The following is a 22299-nucleotide window of genomic DNA, read 5'->3' on the forward strand; positions in this document are numbered from 1 at the left end:
TGTTTCAATGAGTTGATTTAGAAACCAATAATGCATAACTTTCTGAATGCAAATGAAGAGGAGGGTATCAAACAAATCATCAACAAAATCGCATGGAACAGTAAAAAGAGGTCATGTCTGTCATTTTTTTAAAACTAATATATTACCCTGAAATGCTTCATATATGCTTTTTGTTAAGATGATGACGAGTTGATGACATATATCAAATCAGGTGGTTGTGGAAACCAACAGAACCCTAAACAACATATATATAAACAACTGGCTAGCTGTACTGTGGTGTAGACATACTCATTATAAGCCAGTTGAAATATGCATGAAACCAAACTATATACAGTGCTTCACTAAAAATCTCCAGCTGCACTGGTTCACTGGCCTAATGTCAGTCGGGTGGCCTTCAAAGGGTTAATTTGGCATGTAATTTGTAGTACACTGAAATTTTACCGTCTTTTGTAGCAAGCAAGAGAATAATGAATTCATTACATTTTTGTATGTGCGGAAAAAAAAAACCCTCTATCGAGTCAATCCTGGAAGAAAATGGTTTTACTATCATCAGGATTCTAATGCAAGTATGATCATGTCTAACCAATGATTGAATGCCTTCAATGTTTATGTGTCAATAAACAATAGACGCAGTGGTTGGTGCCGAAAAGAACATGTGCTTCACTTTGATCTTTTAAAGCGTAAGGCATGAAGATTAAAGCTTAAACAATCTGCACGTATTGTATTTGATCATTTAAAATACAATCTATAAATATGCAGAGCCCAAGTGGTAAAGCAAATTTTACTCATATATACTCCACTCAAGAAATTATTAAATATCACCCTCTAAATTTTGACCAGAATTATAATGTCAATAATGACCCTTTAAGTAGGCTTTGAGTTCATAGAAAACAGAGAAGATGCATGTGGCCACTAGTAAAATATTGACGTGAATGAATTAGTTGACATCTAAGCTCCAAGGTCAGTGCTGGAAAAAAGCTCAGGCAACCTAAGCACAACGAAGGTCAGCTTTTGTTCATGCTAATTGATTTACATGAACTCGTGGCCTTTATTACGTGTTCTGTTTTTCAATATTTGAGCACCAACAATAACGCTGGTCTTTATTTTCACACGAATGTATTTATGTATCCTCAAGTGTTTACTACTATTTTGTCCACTTACCATATTATTTTGTTTAGGTGTTACTCTCACCTATCTATATATGGAGTATGAGACTTGTATTGGGATTTTCTTGAGGCCGTTCAAAGGTTGGTTGGGATTTGATAAGTTCGGCTATTTTAAGCACTTTGTCCACTATTTGATAGGATTTTATGATATTTTCTCATAGCACAATATCCTCCACTCACTCCTTCCAAACAGTGAACCAGTATGTTTTTCCAAGTTCTCTGATCTAATCTACCTCCAACTTCTGATCAAAGTATGAGTCTTTAGTTACCACATGGTTGTAGCCCAAGGCCAACCCTTCAAATCCTGATCAGATCCTCACACAACACAGTTGGGATATAGAAAGATACCGTCGTCTGTGTAAAGTAGTAATTCCTGAGCAAAAAAACAACAAGGTAGAGGCCGTAGAGCAGTGAAAACTGAAAAGAAAACGAGACATTAATATATGTAAACAGAAACCGAAAAACCTCGTCTCCTTCCCACGAGAGGGATTTTCCCATAAACGAAAAGCCCTGACCCCAAAGCCATTTTCTTTTTCTTTATCTTTCCTTCACTCTAATGTCATATCATGCATAGCAACTAGCCAAAGCATTTGTTTTGCTTCGCCCCCCTCGCCAGCTCATTCATTCATATTTCATTCAAAGCCCCATTACCAACCTCACACCCTTTCTCTCTCTCTCTCTCTCTCTCTTATTAACAAAACAAAACAAAAGTTCATATTTTTTATCACCTCTCTCTCTCTCTCTCCCTCAACGTTTCCTCCACCAGATCTCTCGGACTAGCCCTTTGGAGATGCGTGCCTAGTAGACCCATTTTACTGGTCTCTCCTTTGTGTGTGGTTTTCTGGGCCCTTTCCGCTGCTGTGCCCAAATAAAACCCACTAACCCACATCTCTTTTGATTCCGTGTTTTGCTTGTGTGTGTTTTGGGGTTCGATTTCCGACCTGAAATAGTTTTGGGTTTTGTGGGTTCCGATCAAGTCGCGATCTTTTAGCGGGAGAGACAATGGGGGAGAGTGGGGTGGTGGTCATGTTTAGCGATGAGGAGCTGAGCGAGATGAGCGGGGTGAAGAGAGGGGTGGACCATATTGAGGTCACGTGCGGCTGTACCAGCCACAGATATGGTGATGCTGTTGGGAGGCTTAGGGTTTTCATGAATGGTGAACTGGAAATCACATGTGAATGCACCCCTGGCTGTCAGGAAGGTCCTTCCTCTACCCCTCTGCCTTCCGTTCTTTGTTCCTTTTGGGAAAAAGGGTTTTGATTCTTATGCATGTTAAATGCTGTGTGTGTTTTGAGATTCATGAGTTTTTGACGTTGATGGCTGTCACTTTCTCGCCTCTGCTACTTTTTTCTGCTCATTGTGATGAGCCTTTGCAACTTGTCCATTGTTTTTCTTCTGGTTATACACGTTGGAGTGTATGATTATATGTCTCACTGAATGCAACGTGATGAAGTCGTATGCTTTTTCATTGTTTTGTGAGATCAGAGTGTGTTGTGGACTAAAGAGCTTTTTTTTTTTTTTTTTTTTTTGAGTGACTGAGTGAGTGTGTTGAGAATGGGACCTGCATTGACATTGTGGTGGTGATTTGGAACCTCTAAGGCTCGGTTTCTTAGGTTTTTGCTTTTGATGCCCGAGTTCTGTTCTACAGAGTAGGAGCCTGTAGTTGCATACAATATTACATGGTTTTTGTCCGTCTTTCCTTCTTCCCTTTCTTTGTGAACATGTGAGGACTAGTGCGATTGGTGAGTTGCTTCTTCATCCTTGGCATATGTGATGTTATGGTCAATTCGGTGGCAAGGATTTTGTTCTTCTTTCTCCATCAGCTTTTTGTAGGGATTGAACTTTGCACTTGAGTTCTAATATGAAGCAATACATAAATTGTATAGCTAGTCTCTGTGTTATTTGATGTCCTTTTGACTATCAGATTTCTCGTTTGTTATTATTATCAATAAGCATCAAGTATATGGCGTGAAGTTTTCAAGATAACCTTTTAGTGACAACGAAGTTCTTTAAGTGTTGCATCATCTTTTACATAAATTGCATATATTGAGTTCCCGTAGCTTTGCCTAGTCCAGTCTGCTACAAGAAGTTTCCTAAAGATGGCTTCTGGTATTTTAATGTAAAGTACTGTTGTAATTGGAGGAAGGGCTATAGTGATAGAAATATTGAAAATTTATGGGTTGAACTGGGGTTGAGAATTGAATGTGCAAGCACTCAAAGCATTGGAGCTTGTAGGTCTTTCTTTTCCCTATGTGAGTTTTGCATCGTGGGTTGTTTGATCTGTTATTAAAGCAGATTGTTTCCTTGAAGCCATAAATGGGAAAGCTGTTTGGCTAAAACACATGCTTCAAACTTTTCTGTCTCTCAAGTAATCTCATTGTACTGTTGGTTCTTTTTATGGCTCTGGCAAGATAATATCTTTGATTGTAATCTGAACACTGTTCTAGGTCAGAATTGTCTCTCAAGATTTTTTTTTTCCTCTTTTGACATGGCGAAATTCACACCGGTAGGGATGCAAGCCTTTACCTGTATTGTTTAGCTGCTTTAAGTGGTTGTGAGGAAAGCTCATTTCCTTGTGTTGCTGCTGATTTATGCTTATACTGTCTGGTTTTTTTTTTTCCTCGTTTCATTCAACTCCTGTATTTTGACCATCTATTGTTTCTTTACCTTTTTTTTACCATGACTAGGCACATTGAGTCCCTCATTATTTGAGAAGCATTCTGGAAGAGAGACAGCTAGGAAATGGAAAAATAATGTTTGGGTCATTGTTAATGGGAAGAAGGTTCCATTGTGTAAAACAGTTCTACTCAAATACCACAATGAGGCATCAAAGAATGCTAATGGGTCCCAAAGATCCCAAAATGGACGAGCTTCTCACCGTGATGAATTTGTTTGTTGTACAAGATGCAACAAGGAGCGCAGGTTTCGTCTCCGGACAAAGGAAGAATGCCGAATTCACCATGATGCTGTGGCTGATGTGAATTGGAAATGTGCTGATCTGCCATATGACAAGTATGTCTCTATCTTGCTTTCAATATATACTTCTACCCTCAAATGAATCAAGTCGTTGTTGGATAATCGTCATTATCCTTTCAAGAACCGTATCACTAATTTTATTCATTTATCTCAGATTATGTCAATAAGCTCTTATTGCAGTATGTTAGAATTACCTATTAATATACTGTCCATGGAGTTTCATTAATTAATTAGCAAGGAGTTTGTCAGACCTGATAACTAAAGGTTGATGCCAGCATCTCTTGTCGGAAATTTCCTGAGGTGTTAAAGATTGGTTAGTTGGTAGGGAGAGTAATCATAGTATAGGCCCGTACAATATATTGCAAAACCATCTATGAGAAGCTCCTCATTGAAGCTAGAATAGATGATATACTGAACATATAGAAAAAGTTGTGGCTTCCAACATTACCAAACTAAGCTATAGTTTGTTGCAAATCATGCTAGGAAAAAGATATGGGAAGATGCCACTTGCGGAAATTTTCCTAGGGGAATTAGAGTTAAGGTAGCGCATATAAATGGCCATGCATTGGCAAGTAATTCAAGGTTCTCTCCCAGTGATGGACTTCTGGCTTTCTATAGAGTAAAACTGTATTTCACTTTGGGGATGATTTTTAGTATGTAATGGACTGAATGCTGCCTTGCAAGTTAGAAACAAAGGTCTCTTTATTACATATACGTTGACAGACATGAACTCAGGCAAACACCCAGTTTATACTGTTGCTATGTGGCTCTTGTGTTGTGGTGCAAAATTGCTATATTGTATTTGAACTTGTTTAAAAGTTAAATAATGATGTGAGCGGTTGTTTGTGTATTTCAGAATAACTTGTGATGACGAGGAAGAAAGAGCAAGTCGTAGGGTATATAGAGGCTGCAGCCGTAAACCAACATGCCAAGGCTGCACTTCTTGTGTATGCTTTGGCTGTGAAATTTGTCGTTTCTCAGATTGCAGCTGCCAAACTTGCACCGACTTCACAAGGAATGCTAAACCTTGAGTCATAATCTGGGTCCTCATGTTCTCTCACCATCCATAATGGGTTATGTGTACCCATTGTTGCTTGGTTCTAAGCACCCCCTCCCCCCATCCTTTTCCCCCGCATTCAAAAAAAGAGAGGAAGAAAAAAGTAAAACAAAATTAAAAAGCAGCTCTTTCGGTGACATTATCGTTATATGCTACTCTTGCTTCCGGTCTAAGAGTTCACTGTATGTGGTTCTCTTGACTGGTTTAGACTTTCTAATTTAATGATTTAATCTCATAATTTATATTTGGGTAGTGCATGGTCGTTTGATTATTTTTTCTTCGCAATTAGTCAAAGATTCTTGATTTGATTCTCATAGTTGGGAAGCTTGTTGGTGGATGGTCCTCTTTCCAAGAGCTTGGTATAGCCTTTTTTAAAGTTTGATATCAGTGGTTGTAAGAGTGGTGAACTTAGGGAAGGATCCAAGATAACTCATGCGAATGTGCCAATTTTGTTGAGGAATTATCTTCTGCCGACCACAAAGGAGGAAATGATAGACGAGCTGGGCTCAGCTAGATACTGTTCATCAGGAGAATGATTCATTCTGAATGAAGCAGCTGACTATAACTAAACCCAAAAAAGAAAAAAATATATCTAGACTTTGTAGGAGAATTACCCATCTGAGAAAGTGAAGGAAATCATGAGTTTATTTGGGTTTGTTCCATAAAGCGAGACTAAAACTGAGATGGAAATGGGTAGGGTACCATCTGTCGGAACTTGAAAATGGATGTAGTGACAAGGGAATTGAGTAAAAGTTTACTCAACGTGGGTTATACATCACTGTGAATAGCAATTGAAGCTTGGCAATTGAAAATTTGCTTCCGCAATAGTAACAAGGGAAATGAGTAAATAGCTTCGAGTGCAAACGTCCATAGACGGCTCGCAAAAGACTGGTGGGCAAACCTCACGATTATACTACAAAATATTCAACTTCAACCTAGTTGAACGCGGAGAAGGAGCATGTTGCATTTCAAGAAAATGGATAACATATGAAACATCTATGTCCATCCATATACATAAACTAGCAAATACAATGAATACTGATTAGCAAATTTTCAAAAGCAAGAAAAAGAAAGGCAGTTCCAAAATGATGGCTCTTCTGATAGCCTACTGAAGCAGAGCACGCCGTAACTTTCACCTAGAACCTCTTCCTCTTCCCTGACGACCCCCTCGACGAAATGGTCTTCTTCCACGATTAGCAGATGTACTTCGACTAAATTGTTGGGGAGCGTCAGTATCACCTACAACCGGGTTCCCAGGTTGTGGCATATTCTGTTCTAAGCTTAGGTTTGTAGGTTGACCCTGTGAGCCTATCCCGAATGTATTTTGGTTGAAGCCATGCTGACCCTGTTGAACCATCGCAAACGCATTTGGGTTGAAGCCATGTTGACCCTGTTGACCTACCCCAAAAACATTTGGATTGAATCCCTGTTGACCCATCCCAAATGCATTTTGGTTGAACCCATGTTGACCCTGTTGACTCATCCCAAATGCATTCATGGGTCCTGGAAAGGAATTCAACTGTTGACCTGGTGTTGGTTGTCCCTGGAAACCTACTCCAAATGCTGGTTGGTGGAAGCCAAGTTGACCCATCATCCCTTGTGAACCCATGGGTCCAGAAAATACATTTGTCTGCTGATGGAATGGAATTCCGCCCGGCATAGACATCTGATGAGGGTACTGTGGAAAAAATGGCATATTATTATTTGGAAATGCATTAGGGAAGGGTGTTTGCTGTGGCTGACACGGCATTCCATTTGACCAAACCCCATTTGCGTTCATACCAGTGGCCTGTGTAGCACCTGGAAATGGTCGAACTGATCCACGCCCACTAACCAAACCTTGTGAGACTGCAGAAGAAGATGGACCATAACGACGAGCAGGTGCAGCTGAAGAGGGATGCTCGTGGTGTTGATTGGGAGGTGTTTGCTGGGGTGAAGATTGACCATTTTTCCAGGGACCCATCTTATTTTTACCTCTTTTTCTGTTGTTTTTCTTACTGCCGGCATTCTGGTCATTCATTCCCCTCTTTGTCATTTTTTGCAGTCTCTTGTATTCAGCTTCTTTTTCATCATCTGAAAATTCTGCTTCATCTGATACCTCTTCATCATTCGCACCAGATGCATCATAACCCTTTCTGTAAAGATCTTTGTTATTGAGCACATGATCTGCAAACTCCTGAACAAAAGAGATTGGTGTTCCAACTTCTATACCGGCAGGGATTTCACTTTCTGTATTGTATCTCACCATATAGTAAGGGTTTATGACAGGTCCAAAAATTTCATCTACCAGTCCCAACGGAGACCTGCTTTCAGTTATCCACAGAATAGAACCCTCGTTCAGAGGGTTGTGCTTCTCAACCCCTTCTACAATGACTTTGGTACCAACAACCTGTAAAAAATGAAGCTGACATCAAACTCACATACGTGCAATACCACAGTTCAATATGCATCTTCTGAAGTGTCATCATCCACATTCTAAGTTTCCAAGTGCCAACTCAATGATGGAGTTCATGCTGCAACACAAGAAACTAGCATAATCACGAATATATAAAAAAATCTGCTTCAGATCCCTCTAGGCTTACCGATAAAACAACTCCGACAGGAAGCATTTGATGATGTGGTTCCAAGGTCACATTAACTGAAGGAACTGGTGGAAGTTCCTGTACAGTTCAAAACAATCCATTTCAGGCTATTACGAGACAGCATATATACTCGAGAAAGTCAATTCATCGGCGACACTATAAATGTTGCGTGCTAAGAAAACAGAGAAAACAGAAATTGGCAAACAAATATACAGAAAGCATTACAATTTGCAAGCATGGCATGCTATTAGACATCAGAAGATTACAAAAGATTATTTCAAAGTCATTTTTATCGAGTAAGGTTGGCCAAGTGAACTGACTAAACAAATCATGCTTTATCAAGTCCAAATCAATATCAATCACGTGCTAATACTACAGAAAATCCTAAATTTCACAAAATATAGACAATCCAGATAAATGTCGGCTATCTTTCCATCTCCACTAAAAGGAAATCAAACTGTACCTCTCAGCCCGCTAAGTTAATTCATCAAGTACCAAGTCAGGACTACAAGGAAATGAATGGAGACTATGTCTAATTAACAGCTGGTTATCAATCAACTCAACTCCACTATGTAGCCATAAATCAATTCAGTAAAAATGTTCTTACCTCGAGCTCATTTTTGGAACGAATGGGACCTTTTATAGCTTCCTCTTCCTCGTCTCCCTCATCGAAAATATCAACATCACTCCACGCAACCTCGGCGCCCTCCTCATCATCCTCATCACCACTTCCATCACCTATCTGCTCTGCACCACTTATCTCACCTTCTTCAAGTTCACAAGCCTCCTCATTGCCCTCCTTCTCCACCTCCGCCTTCACATTCCCTTCTCCATCCTTCTCCTCATCCATATCATCACTCTCTCTCTCCTCCTCATCCTCATCACTAGAGCTACTACTCGAAGAAGATGATGCTGCTGATGAACTCTCACTCTCCGACTCCGAACTTTCGCTCTCAATCCCACCCTCCACACCTTCGATTTTGGTCTCCAAATCCTCACCCACTCCATTCCCACTATCAAGAACCAAACTCTCTTCATTCCCTCCAACCAAACTAACCTTCCCCAACTCTTCCTCAATAGAACTCCTCAAATTTTCTGAAACTTCAGACTTCACGTTCACCACACCACCAAGCCCACAATCAATGGGTTCGGACCCATTAACGATTTGGCCTCCACCACCTACCTCAGACTTCACCTTCACCACAGAACCAGGCTCACAGTCAATTGGCTCGGATTTCACCACAGTCGTCGTCCCGGCCTCGGCCATATCTGGGTTTGGAAAATCCCTGAACCAAGTCTCAATGGAGTCAAAATCCAACAAGGAATCTACAAAGGACAAGTCGATGGGTCTGGGATCAACGGCGTCAGGTGGGTCCTTTGAAAGCTTGAGCTTTGAAGCTTGATCGAGGTCTACTTCAGGGGTGAACCCTACCATCTGGAAGCGGAGAAAATTAGGGTTTGGAGAAGAGGAAGAAACTGGGTTGAAGAAAGAGATGAGTGAAATTCCATTTGAGGGTTTAAATGGGGCTTTTGCTTTGGAATCGGTCAGGTGCTTAAACCCTTGGCTTTAGGGTTTTCGAAATTTTCAGGTGAATTATATATAGATGCCGGAGATTTAGGTAATTTTGTTAAAACAATAAACGACGTCGTGTGGACAGTTTCCAAAACCAGAACAGGTCTTGATATTATTTATTCGGTGCAAGCCTACAAGTCTTCGGGCGAGTTTCGAGTTTATGTTTTCGACCCAAAATCGTATTTGGGCCTAAATTTGATTTGTAAAGTCTCTAAAATCAGCTTTTGGCCCATAATAACCGAGAAACGAGAAGCGTCTATCAACTACTTATTATTTCGGTTTTGTCAAAAATAAACTTTCAGAGATGGAGAAATACCGTCAACTATTTAGAATTTTCTTATTCTTTTTTAAAAGTTATGTCAAAAATCTTCAACAAACCTTCATCCAAGCTTGAAATTTCTTAGGAAAACTATTTGTATTTTTAGAGTTTAGTTCAATGCGGCGAATGGAATAACCTGCTCAAATGGTGCCTTTTAGTTTCTAGATTTGAACATTATGAGGGAGAGGATGCTCTAACCGGAAAATTCTACAATATGTTAACATACAATTACCACTTTTAAGATTTAATTACTCAAAAGAGAACATACATTACTCTAACGAGGACCTTAGTTACCTTAATAAATATTTTTTCCTAGTTACCACTTGAGGCATCAAAGTCGTAACATGAGTCTTCAAAGTGGTAAATATTATATGAAATTGGACATGTATGAGAATTGTTAACGTACCATAGTCTTAAACCAGTCTTCTCTTCTTTCTCTACTCCATGCAGAGACGACGAATGAGAATTTTTGCCTTTAAATTAACCTGTACTTGAAAACGACTTAATAACTACATCGGTACCTCATGTAACTACACAAACAAGCATGGCTTCTTCGAAAAACCATTCGACCGAAATAGGTAATATAATGAGGATATGGTTGATGAGAGTTTCTATTGGGACCTCCAAATCTGCTCACTTGACCTCACTCTATTATGAATTATTAAATGACATATATAACCTACTATAAAATGACTATTAAGGACAAGAATTATACCAAAAAAATATTATATTTATTTTATGTAAACTTTCCAATTCAATAATATTAGATTGTATTCCTTATTATTTTCCTTATCTATTTTTATTTTCCAATTTCACTACGTACTCATTAAAGTATTCATATATATTTAATAAGAATTTAAAATATGGTTAAGATCATGTGACATAAAAATGTATGATATATATGTTGAACGCATATTGGTGAGTGAAAACAAAATAAATCCTCTTATGATTTATGACCTAAATCTAAGTCAATCCATCATATTTGAAAAAAAAAATAATTAAATAATTAATCATGTGGTACAAAAAATACAGAAAAAAATAAACATTAAAAAACAAATGATTTTTTGTTTTGCATAGCTAAAATAGAAAAAAAACATAATAGTTCATGGCATTTTCTTATTGATTAGACATTAATTCTTGAAACTCAAGTTTGATTAAGAAATGTATATTTAGTTAATATTTATAAAGTGATTAAATCATTGAAATGACTAAATTTTTTATTTTAAAGATAATAATTTGTTTGCAAATTATATGAGTGAGGTTATTTGAGGAAGTTTAGTGAGGTTTAGTGAGTAAATTTAGTATTTGAAAATTTGATAAGAGGTGTAAAAAACATAGAGGTCAAGTGAGTAAATTTGAAGATTCCAATAGAAAAACTCATGGTTGATTTTCTTATGCTGCAAAAGTGGATAATGGCTCTTCATGTCTCGAACTGGACAAAGTTCATCAACATATACAGCTTGCGACAAACTCTAATTGTCGAGAAGGAGAGTTGCAAGAAAATACTGGAGAAATTCTTGCGTAAGGTCAGCTGTATCAAGTGGCGGTGCGGCTGACCAATCAAAAGTCAGAATTTTTTTTTCTTGAAACTATCCTTGGCTTTTAAAAGTGAAATATCAAAAATACCCCTCTTGATAGAGTCCTGATTGGTTAACCGCACCGCCACGTGATACAGTTGACGTATGCAAGAATCTCCCACTATATAGTTATAGCTAGAACAATTACAGTTACATATACATCGTATATAGTACTACAATAGTGTTCACCTGGTCAGTTGCTGACAAAAGAATTTATGCTCAATAACCCTTAGATTTACATCTAATGGTGGAAAACAAAACACTTCAACTTAATAATAATTCTCTCTGCCATTGAATTTACATCCAATGGTGGTTGAGCATTATTTTCTTGGTCAATAACTGACCAAGTGAACATTTTCATATAGTACTATAGCAGCATGCCCACAACTTACTTCTATGTTTGAACATGATTTGCTTAAAATCGTTACCAGTCCATATATGTCTCTTATACTTATCAATCTTTTTGCATGAGCCGAGCTTTAGTGTTCTACGTACCCAATTGTGCGGGCTATAACTGCTTTGATCAGCTAGGATTTGAAGCAAAAGATAAACCTATCTATGAGTATAAATTAAATCAGGTACTCGAACAGCTATCCCTTAAGACTGTTACGACAAATTATCTCGTGTGTATGGGATGGCGCAATGTTGGAATTATATCACGATCCCCTCTTGCAGAAGTTTCTGTCAAAATAGCAAGCCTACAGATTCGCCGTTAATGTCCGCAAAAGAGAGGAGTTATAATTTGGTACAGTAATTGCTTCTTAAAATACTCCATCTCACAATTTGTAGGTTTAAGTTAGACGAGGAAAGGAATCTATGTGACCGGTGACAAATACGTACTATGATGTGGATCCGTTGTTGTTTCGTTCTGAAGTTCGGATCCCTGAAGTTCATCAGTTGTTAACTCAGTTATGTACTAAAGTTCACTTTAATTATCTGCTTATGCCATCGATCAGCATAGATAAAGGTACAAGCATCAGGCTTTATGGTGCTGCTCAATGACGGACCTATCACAAGACCTTTGTAAGAAGTGTCTTGATGTAGCAATGAAAGAACCTACCAGAAAATTATGGGAGGATTGGTGGACGTGCTCACTGTGTGTTGAAAACAAAGACAAATTACTTGTGGTAGATTTTGTAGTATAACTTCATATGGATAAATGTTTATAGACCTAAACCTATATACGTATAGGAGATGGAGAGGAAAAAGCTAGCCTTCTATCATTCATTTATAATAATGAGGAAAAATAGTTTTCCCTTAATTTAGAGATACGTTACAAACCTACTTATTTACTATGTCAATTGACAATAAGAACACGACTTATACACAAAGTAACTCACAGTAACAGTAAGGTATGCAACTAGTTGTGACATGAGATTTGGAACTTACTCTTTTTATTTTTGGCTAAATTAGGTAGACCAATATAGGACCTATATATTTATTTTTCTCTTCTTGTCTTTTGTGTCTCCCAACCTATTTCTTCATACCCTTTTGTTGCTGTTGAATTTTCAGAAGATGAAGGCAATATGATCTATTAATTGCACTTTAGTCTTTGAACCATATGCATACACTGACTGACACAAATGGTTAAGATCCTTACTGCTCCAATTATTCATTAACTGACAGCGGATGATCAGTTTCACAAGACCTAACAAAACTTATAATACAAAAAACACAATCGCCCAACAAAAAGGACTCAAAAAACAGAAACAAAAATCATAAATCCATATGCATACACTTACTGACATAAATGGTTAATATCCTTACTGCTCCAATTATTCATTAACTAACAGCGGGTGATCAGTTTCACAATACCTAACAAAACTTATATTACAAAAAACACAATTGCCCAACAAAAATGACTCAAAAAACAAAAACAAAAATCATAAATCATAAATGAGTTTGCGTAGCTACTAAGAAAGACGTAGAACATCAGAAATTAAAAGCTTCATGTCGTATCATTTATTATATACACCATTATATATATCCCAACTGTTTACCTACCTATCTGCGCGAATTAATATTCGACCTAATTAAGCTCGTAACCTCGAGTCTCTCCACCAAAAACAATTTTCAAGTTCAGCTAGGATCGAGTAATGTCGCTCCATTTTATCCAGTGACGGAGTCAGAATTTTGAATTTACTAGGGTACAAAATAAAATAATAATAATAATATCAAATATACAATTCTCTAATTGAAATTTATATCTATTACAATGAGATTTCATATTAAACTTATAACTTATACTAGTAAAAATGTATTTCTCAATATGAAATAAAGTAGAAAATTTGGTTTTTGAGAATTATAAAATTTTATACATGAAGAGGAGAGGTGCTATGGAAACTACAAATTGACTATGACAATTCACAAAAAATTAACTCACCGTAATATGTATATATATAGGCATATATTACATGTCAATAGATAATAATAATAATAATAATAATAATAATAATTATTATTATTTTTGTTGATAATGGACTTGCACAAGGGCAAGATTGAGTAAGAAATAGTACCCATCTAAATTATTATGCTAGATTTTTTTTTACTAGAATTATTATGCTAGTTTAATATATTTAATGTTGATTAGTGAGTGTGTGTGTGTATACACAAATCATATCCAGAGCGAAGCTCCGCTTTGAAATTAACATGTGAAGTTCGAGTTTTTGGTCACTTTTTAGTCGCATATCCACATCTCGACTATTCAGTTTTTAGGTACTAGTGCATAGATCATCTCTGCAAATTTTCAGCCAAATTGATGATCGTTAAGGCATTGATAACTGCTTTAAAGCTAGTACGGTTCAGCTTGACATATTCAATCCGTTCAGCGGTTTAAGCGAGTTAGATACCTTAATGATCATCAATTTGGTTGAAAATTTGCAAAGATGATCTATACAGTAGTACCTAAAAACAGAACGGTCCAGATGTGGATATGCGACCGAAAACTCGAATTTCACACGTTAATTTCAAAGCGGAGCTCCGCTCTGGATAAAATGTGTGTGTGTGTGATATATTAAGAATCATAGTTTGATAGATGTTGTTTGGAAGGAGCTCGGTCATTTTGACTACTCCTTTTAGGAGTTGCCTAGATCAGCTTAATTATGGCTTTCAATTCATGGGTTTGCCTCCTACAATTTATTTCCATTCTAAGGTTGCACCGTTGCACCAACATGTAGAAAATATTGTGTATCATAATTGTAATTGTATCAGGATTGCATAATATTACTTTAGGAGATTATGTAGATTACTTACCTTTTTAATTCCTAGATTGTTGTAGTAGGACTCAAGTACTTTTAGACCTCTCTTGTATAAAACGGTATCTGTATCTATCAATGAGATTATCTTCAACCAATATTCTTGTTTTCATGGTATCAGAGCAAGACTAGAATCCTAACTCCATAGCCGCTACACCTTGTCTCTAGTGCAACAAATTTTATTCTAATTTTGTTGTACTCTATACCTCGTACAACAATCCTCGATCTCGTCTCCATTTCAAATCATTTTTCATTGATCATTCTGATCATAAGGCCTTGGTGATAGTGTTCAATCAACATAATAAACCAAATCATTCTAATCGGCAAGACGGTTCCTCCGGTTGTAATCCTCTCTCCAAGCAACAACTTCAGCAAGTTTTGGCTATTTTGAATCACAAATGATCTAATGATTCTTCTAGTCCTCAATCACATTCAGCTACCATGGCTATTAGGAGCAACAAGCCCAATCAGTCCTATTCTTCAAGTTTATCTAAGATCGCTTCCCGCAGCTGGATCATTGACAGCGGGGCGACATATCACATCTCTTCATCTCCTAAATTATTTTCGCATAAGAGTAAAAATTGTTCATTGCCTCCTATGTAATTACCTAGTGGAGAGAAGGCTAATATTTTTGCAAAAGGATCATTGCCTCTGAATTCTGTGTATTACCTGCGTGATGTATTGTGTGTGCCTACATTCAAAGTTGATCTGTTATTGGTCAGTCGTCTGACAAGGGCCTTGAATTGTTCCGTGACATTTTTCCCATATTGGTGTATTTTGCATGTTCTGGTTTTGAAGATAACGATTGGTTTGGGTAAGCAACGTGATGGTCTCTACTATTTGGTGGCATTAGCGACGGAGAAAACCACGACCAAACCACATCATTCATCACCCATTCAACCTGCCTGTCACCTCACCATGTCCTCTACCAACCTTTGGCATCGTCATTTGGGTCATGTTTAGTCTCGTCCTCTAGATTATATTGCTAAATATTTCTTAAATATTTCTCTTAATTCGAATCATGCTTGCGATGTTTGTCTATTAGCAAAGCAGAGTCGTCTTTCTTTTGGTACTAGTTCTATCTCATCTATTAAACCTTTTGATCTTAGTCATTATGATATTTGGGGTCCTTATAAACATTCTTCTCTTTCTGGTGCCCATTATTTTCTTACTACTGTGGATGATTATTCTCGTTTTACCTGTTTTTTTTTATGCAACATAAACATGAAACTCAATCTTTAGTAAAACATTTTTTTGCTTTTGCACCTACTCAATTCTCATCTCAGATTAAAAATTTTCACAGTGATAATGGGGCTGAGTTCCTCTCTCTTCAAAAATTTTTCCAAGATAATGGCGTCATTTTCCAGCATTCTTGTGTTTATACGGCCCCACAAAATGTGGTAATGGAACGCAAGCATCGCCATATCCTCCAGGTTGCACGTGCTTTTAAATTTCAGGCTAACCTTCCTCCAAAATTTTGGGGAGAATGTGTACTTATTGCTGTGCATGTTATTAATCGTTTACCCACTCCACTGCTCTCTTTTCAAACACCTTTTGAGCGTCTTTATTTCAAACCTCCTTCTTTTCATCACCTTCATGTTTTTGGTTGTCTAGCTTATGCTACTAATGTCAATATCACACATAAATTTGCTCCTAGAGCCGTCAAGTGCATCTTCATCGATTATCTCATTGGTCAGAAGGCCTATAAACTCTACGATCTCTCTACTCACAAAATTTTTACTAGTCGTACGTGATGTAGTTTTTCATGAACATATTTTTCCATATAAGTCTGATCCCGAGCCAAATTCCTTTCCAATTCGTCCTTTGGCCCAAATCAAAGCTCCCATGTCTTCAACCCAGCCAGCCCAGATAGGCCAACCATCCCCAGGCCCACCACCTAATCAACACAGTCAATCTGAAGAACCCGATCCTGCGTCTCATTCTTCCAGTTCTTCTACAACCCAGCGCGACCTTGACCCAGTGCCTTCCCAACTATCCCAGTCACAATCTGGTCTCTCGCTGCCGCAACTTGCCTGTCTGCCTGCATCCAGCTCGCCCCCATCAGATCCAACTTCATCCCCACCCAATTCCATCACACAGCAATCGTCTACTGTTGCACCGCAGCCGGATGTCCAACCCCCTATCCCGAAACCGCCACTACCTTACCTAGACCCACAACCTCTTCGTCGCTCTGCCCGGCCACGCCAACCCTCAGTCCCTTTACTTGATTACATATGTTCGCAGGTCACCTCCGCCTTCCCAAATCCGTCATCGTCTTCGTTTCCAGGTTCTATCAAAGGTACACGCTATCCTCTGTGCAACTACATTTCATATCACCGCTATACTCCTGCACATCAGTCTTTTATTGCTCAGATTAGCCAGGCTACTGAGCCCCGCACTTATGCTGAAGCTGTTTCTCATCCGGAATGGCAAAAAGCTATGCGTTATGAATTGCAAGCATTAGAGGCCAATAACACCTGGACTCTCACCTCGTTACCAGCTGGAAAGACACCTATAGGTTGTCGGTGGGTTTATAAAATCAAGCATCGATCATATGGTTCAATTGAACGGTACAAAGCTCGTTTGGTTGCTAAGGGCTTTACTCAAATGGAAGGTATCGATTATCATGAAACTTTCTCTCCTACTGCGAAAATTATTTCTGTTCGATGCTTGTTATCTTTGGCTACTGCTCAAAATTGGTCAATTCATCAGTTAGATGTCAATAATGCTTTTTTACATGGTGATCTTGATGATGAAATTTTCATGTCTCCTCCTCCTGGTCTTTGGCGACAGGGGGAGAACTTAGTTTGTCGCCTTAACAAATCTCTGTATGGTTTAAAACAAGCTTCTCGACAATGGTTTGCAAAATTCTTTAATGCTATTCGATCAGCTGGGTATATTCAATCTAAGGCAGATTACTCATTATTTACTCGTAAACAGGGGAAGTCATTCACTACTTTATTGATATATGTTGATGACATATTAATCACTGGTAATGATCCCATCACCATTTATGCTTTAAAGAACTTTATCAACAACCGCTTTCGCATTAAGGTTCTTAGTGATTTAAAGTATTTTCTTGGCATAGAAGTTTCTCGTTCCAAGAATGGAATCTATATTTCTCAGAGAAAGTATGCATTGAAAATTATCAGTGATGCAAGTTTATTGGGAGCAGCTCATGTTGATACTCCTATGGAGCGTGGTTTGAAATTATCTAAGAAGGGAGATTTGCTTAAGGATGCTTCACGCTACAGGAGATTAGTTGGCAGATTGATCTATCTCACCATCTCAAGGCCAGATATAACTTACTCAGTGCATGTGTTGAGCAGGTTTATGCATAAGCCACGCAAACCTCACATGCAAGCAGCTTTACCAGTTGTTCGCTATCTCAAGAATATGCCAGGACAAGGACTGTTTTTTTCTTCACAAAGTGATTTTAGACTTTGTGCTTACTGTGATTCAGATTGGGCTGGTTGTCCCATGACTCGAAGATCCACTACAGGCTATTGTGTATTTTTGGTTCCTAACTAATTTCTTGGAAATCAAAGAGACAAAAGACAGTTTCACTCTCTTCTGCCGAGGCGGAATATAGATCAATGACAGGAGGTTGTTGTGAGTTGTCGTGGTTGAGGAGTCTATCTCCTCAGAGATTTGAATATTCTTCATTCAAAGCCTATTTGTTGTATTGTGACAATAGAGCAGCTTTGCATGTTACAGCTAATCTTGTCTTTCATGAAAGGACCAGACATATTGAAATGGATTGTCACTACATCAGGGACAAGATTCAAGATGGTTAAGTAGCTACAAAGCATGTGAGTTCCTCTTTTCAATTAGCTGATATTTTCACAAAGGCCTTGGGAAAGGAAGTTGCAACTTCGCAAGTTGGGAGCTTGTGACATTCACTCTCCAACTTGAGGGGGAGTGTAGAAAATATTGTGTATCATAATTGTAATTGAAGCAGGATTGCATAATATTACTTTAGGAGATTACGTAGATTACTTACTTTATCAATTCCTAGATTGTTGTAGAAGGATTCAAATACTTTTAGACCTCTCTTGTATAAAACGGTATCTGTATCTATCCATGAGATTATCTTCAACCAATATTCTTATTTTCACAACAGTATCAGTATAATATACATTTGGTCATTAAAAGTTTACTGGGTCACGGGACCCAGTGTGCCCCTTAGTGCTCCGCCCTTGATTTTGTCGGTTCTATTTTTGTTAGTTGACTCCAGCTGAATAAACAAATGAGAAGTATTTGACTATTTTGTGGGTTTTTTAGCATTTGACTTGCATGCTATTTATTACCTGTAGCCAGAAGCCCATATTATCTTATCTTTATGAGAGTCGATCTGGAACTGAGCACACGTTTTGGTTTAATTTACCCCAACCAACATGCCAAACACGCCCCTTCTCATAATGAACCATCTCACTCTGCACTTTTACCCATCGGATTTTAGTAATAATCACGAAGAAATTCTAATATATATGTTGCAGAATTGAAAAAAGGGCGCGCGGTTGGATTAGCAGTAATCTAAAAATCATGAATCAAAAACTCAATTAAATGGTCCATAATCATTCGATATGGTAGAACAACTCATAATCATGTACACTCCTTCATGGAAAGAGGCTAGTTGTATATTTATACACACAGAATCTGCAAACTACATAAAACAAAAGTCTGAGAATTAATACTAATTACTTAGAATTTGATCATAGATAATTAAGAAGGCCGGCTGTAGGCGAAGGGATGAAAGATTATGAGTAAGATTTAAGTACTGCTCCGCAGAAAGTACATATGATGGCTTTCGAAGACTTCCAGTACAACGGCACGTAACAAAATCTGGTGGCGGTTTTCATATCAGCGACGCTAGCTCCACCGCCGCAACGCGAGCATATTCCGGCCGCCGGCTTGCTCCCCCGCACTTGCTTCGTCTGATCCACCAGAAAGCAAAACACCACCATGCTAGACTTCGACCTGTAGTGAAATGTGAAAGGTTTTGGTTTTGTGCAGGTGAGGATTAGCAGAGCTGGATAGAGCCGATGAGAAATTTGTTTGTTTGTTTTGTGCTTCCTGGTGGTGTTCCGATGAGAAATTTGTTGAGGAGTAAAGAAATGAAAAATTAGGGTTATATATGGATGGGAGGGGTTAAAGGTCGAACAACTTTTGATGGCATATTCGGTTTCTAGGGTTGGATGGGACGTCGAGTCATGGGGTGGACCGTGGACGGGTGGAGTTGCTCGGGATTTAGGGCAGTGAACAGTACCGCGTTGGCAACTGGTGCATGGCTAGTTCTTTGACCGTACACGTGGTGAGGGATGGAGGGTGGAGAATAAATCTGTGATTAATAGGGTGGTGCTGGGTATCTGTTGAAGTGAATGTGGGTGGCAGTTAGTAGGTCCTGGTTGGGTTTGGAGGCTCGTACATGAAGTTTAACGGTGGGCAAAGAACAAGGGTTGGCTTTTGTTGGAAGAAGCAGAATGTGATTTTTCAAGGTACGGGTGTACATCCTTTTTAAAATTATATCATTAATATTTAATATTTGGTTGCTTGGATTCATGTGTCACATTTGGTATATCTATATCCTTTCAAATTAAAACACAAAGCTCAAGTCGACACAACCGTCCCAACTCCCAACATGATAAAATCATGTGTACTGAAAGTGACCCATATATAATTAGTTTAAAATTCTGTATCAAGTTTTAATTAATCATCGGAGAGTTACAAGAATCAGGACATTTATAGAGTGTATACATCTGTTCTCAAACCGATCTATAAAATTGTAAACCATCCTTGTTGACAAAAAAAAAAAAATTGTAAACCATCCCATAGTTGAATAGCAGAGGTCGTTCAGAGTGTTTGAATTATGAAGTTTATTTGTGAGGCTATACTTCAACAACTCGTACACTTTGCGTTTTTGGGTTTGTTTTGAAGAAGTATTATTCATGCAAAAGAATGATAAAAAAAAGTATCTACAGTTTCATCATCGGAACTGATATGATCTTAATTATTTGGTGCAAAAATAAATAAATAAATATATATATTTATATAATTCTGTCATTTAATTATCTAAAGTCATAAGATAACTAATTAGCCAAAAATAAGTCATGCACCAAGCTATATTCGTCTGTATAGTTTTTTATTTTTGTTTTATTTTTATTTTTTTTATTTATAAATAAAGTCATTCAAATAATCTGCAATTACATACAGACCGTAAATACAACCTCAATTAAGGGAATACTACCACAACAATACACATCAAAACTAATTCTGAGAGTCCTCACTCGAAATAGGAGAGACTGACAAGTCATTAGATCCAACAATGGGGCAAGATTGGGCAACTGATTGAGTCAAATTAACCTAAAAACAACAATAATGATAGGTGACTAGAATAGCAAGCCATCATATGGGTCATCTCAGAATCTCCTGATCACATCAACACAGGCTAATACTAAGCCGGCAAAAAACTAGGTCCTATGGACAATTAACCAATTACCCAAATTCAGATACCAATCAGAATTCAAGACGTTAACCTTGACTTAAAAGAGCATAGACTTATTTGATATCTGAAACAACAAGGATCTAAACACACCGACGTCAAAGCAGAGAGTGATGTTCCAATCTCACGGAGTCGGGAAACCAATTAAGCACACCAATAGAGCATATGACCGCCACGCCAGCACTAACCTACCACCTCTTAGAGCCCAGCCGAATAGTCTTGTATAGTTCAAATTAATAATCAATTTTTTTTTTGTATGTCTTACAACTTTTTTATTTTGAAATTATCAATATAGCCTTTCTAATGAGCAGCAATAAAATGAGAACTAGTTGAGGACTTTCTAATCAACGGTTTGGGAGACCCACTTTTCGATTATATTATGTCAAATCAATTGTTAGATGTTTATGTATGCATGACTAGATCACTTCTGAAAATTTTCTTCCAAATTGCTAATAATTAAGGTACTAAACTAGATCAAATCAATTTACGAACAAAATCTATTAAACATGAACCTTTCATGTTCATAAACGATAAATCACGATTATGAATGTTTTAATGAGTTTCAATTTAGTTGAAAAATTACATAAATAGTCTACACATAAATATCTAAACATCTAACGATTGATTTGAGAAAATGTGATCGAAAAGTGGGTCTAGCACAAAAGTTTACAACTAGTCCTCATTTTAGTGATCATTATTAAAATGGCTCCGTTTGATATAAGAATGAAAGAAAAGTTTCAAAATGTCGACATTATGTTCACATCCACTAGTAAGTTTTTTCTGGGCCTAGCTCCGATATTCTAGGAATTATGGTTCATCCTGTTAGGCCCAACGATTCCAAATTCTCGGTATATCATTAATATATGGTTGGTTGTTTGGATTTCACATTTGGTTGATGCTTTGATTGCTTTCACATTAAACAGAAAGCTCAGTTGTGTGGACTTGTCCCAACATCATAAAATCATGTGTACCGATTTGAAAGGATCCAATATATAATTTGTTTAAAATTCTATTTCGAGTTTTAATTATTAGAGTTACAGTAATTAAGATGTTTCTAGAGCGTATGAGTCTGCTCTCAAACCAATCTATTAAATTGTGTCTCATACTACAGCTAAACAGCAGAGGTTGTTTCAAATTTTTTGAACTATAGAGTTTATTTTGTGAAGTTTGTGGGTCTATACTCTAAAACTCATACAATTTTGTATTTAGATTTGTTTTCAAGAACTATTCATGCAAAAGAAATGAAAAACAAATGCAGCTACAAATTCATCAGACATGATTTGGTCTTTATTT

The 22299-nt window shown here is 37.6% G+C and overlaps 3 protein-coding genes across 3 annotated transcripts; 1 reads left to right on the top strand and 2 right to left on the bottom strand.

Moving 5' to 3' along the window:
- The first annotated feature begins 1778 nt into the window (after positions 1–1778).
- Positions 1779–5451, top strand: LOC112189013 (protein ULTRAPETALA 1). The gene is made up of 3 exons (XM_024328270.2): positions 1779–2367; positions 3854–4178; positions 4999–5451. Exons 1-3 carry the CDS (start codon positions 2169–2171, stop codon positions 5171–5173), a joined length of 699 nt encoding a protein of 232 aa, XP_024184038.1. The 5' UTR covers positions 1779–2168; the 3' UTR covers positions 5174–5451.
- A 671-nt stretch (positions 5452–6122) lies between these two features.
- LOC112189784 (H/ACA ribonucleoprotein complex non-core subunit NAF1) lies at positions 6123–9364 on the bottom strand. Its single transcript, XM_024329134.2, has 3 exons — positions 8389–9364; positions 7782–7859; positions 6123–7588 (listed from the first exon to the last, which is right to left on the bottom strand). The coding sequence occupies exons 1-3, from the start codon at positions 9214–9216 to the stop codon at positions 6332–6334; spliced, it is 2163 nt and encodes a 720-aa protein (XP_024184902.1). The 5' UTR covers positions 9217–9364; the 3' UTR covers positions 6123–6331.
- A 9672-nt stretch (positions 9365–19036) lies between these two features.
- Positions 19037–19701, bottom strand: LOC112189492. The gene has a single exon (XM_024328833.2). It carries the CDS (start codon positions 19469–19471, stop codon positions 19265–19267), a length of 207 nt encoding a protein of 68 aa, XP_024184601.1. The 5' UTR covers positions 19472–19701; the 3' UTR covers positions 19037–19264.
- Positions 19702–22299: the final 2598 nt, after the last annotated feature.

This window comes from Rosa chinensis, chromosome 2 (assembly GCF_002994745.2).
Source record: "Rosa chinensis cultivar Old Blush chromosome 2, RchiOBHm-V2, whole genome shotgun sequence".
NCBI lineage: Eukaryota > Viridiplantae > Streptophyta > Magnoliopsida > Rosales > Rosaceae > Rosa > Rosa chinensis.

Coding starts and splice junctions, on each gene's coding strand:
- LOC112189013 (XM_024328270.2), top strand. CDS start 2,169: ATGGGGGAGAGTGGGGTGGTGGTCATGTTTAGCGATGAGGAGCTGAGC. Junction 2,368..3,853: donor CACCCCTGGCTGTCAGGAAG/GTCCTTCCTCTA, acceptor TACCATGACTAG/GCACATTGAGTCCCTCATTA. Junction 4,179..4,998: donor GCTGATCTGCCATATGACAA/GTATGTCTCTAT, acceptor TGTGTATTTCAG/AATAACTTGTGATGACGAGG.
- LOC112189784 (XM_024329134.2), bottom strand. CDS start 9,216: ATGGTAGGGTTCACCCCTGAAGTAGACCTCGATCAAGCTTCAAAGCTC. Junction 7,860..8,388: donor GTTCCAAAAATGAGCTCGAG/GTAAGAACATTT, acceptor TGAACTGTACAG/GAACTTCCACCAGTTCCTTC. Junction 7,589..7,781: donor CTGTCGGAGTTGTTTTATCG/GTAAGCCTAGAG, acceptor CATTTTTTACAG/GTTGTTGGTACCAAAGTCAT.
- LOC112189492 (XM_024328833.2), bottom strand. CDS start 19,471: ATGGTGGTGTTTTGCTTTCTGGTGGATCAGACGAAGCAAGTGCGGGGG.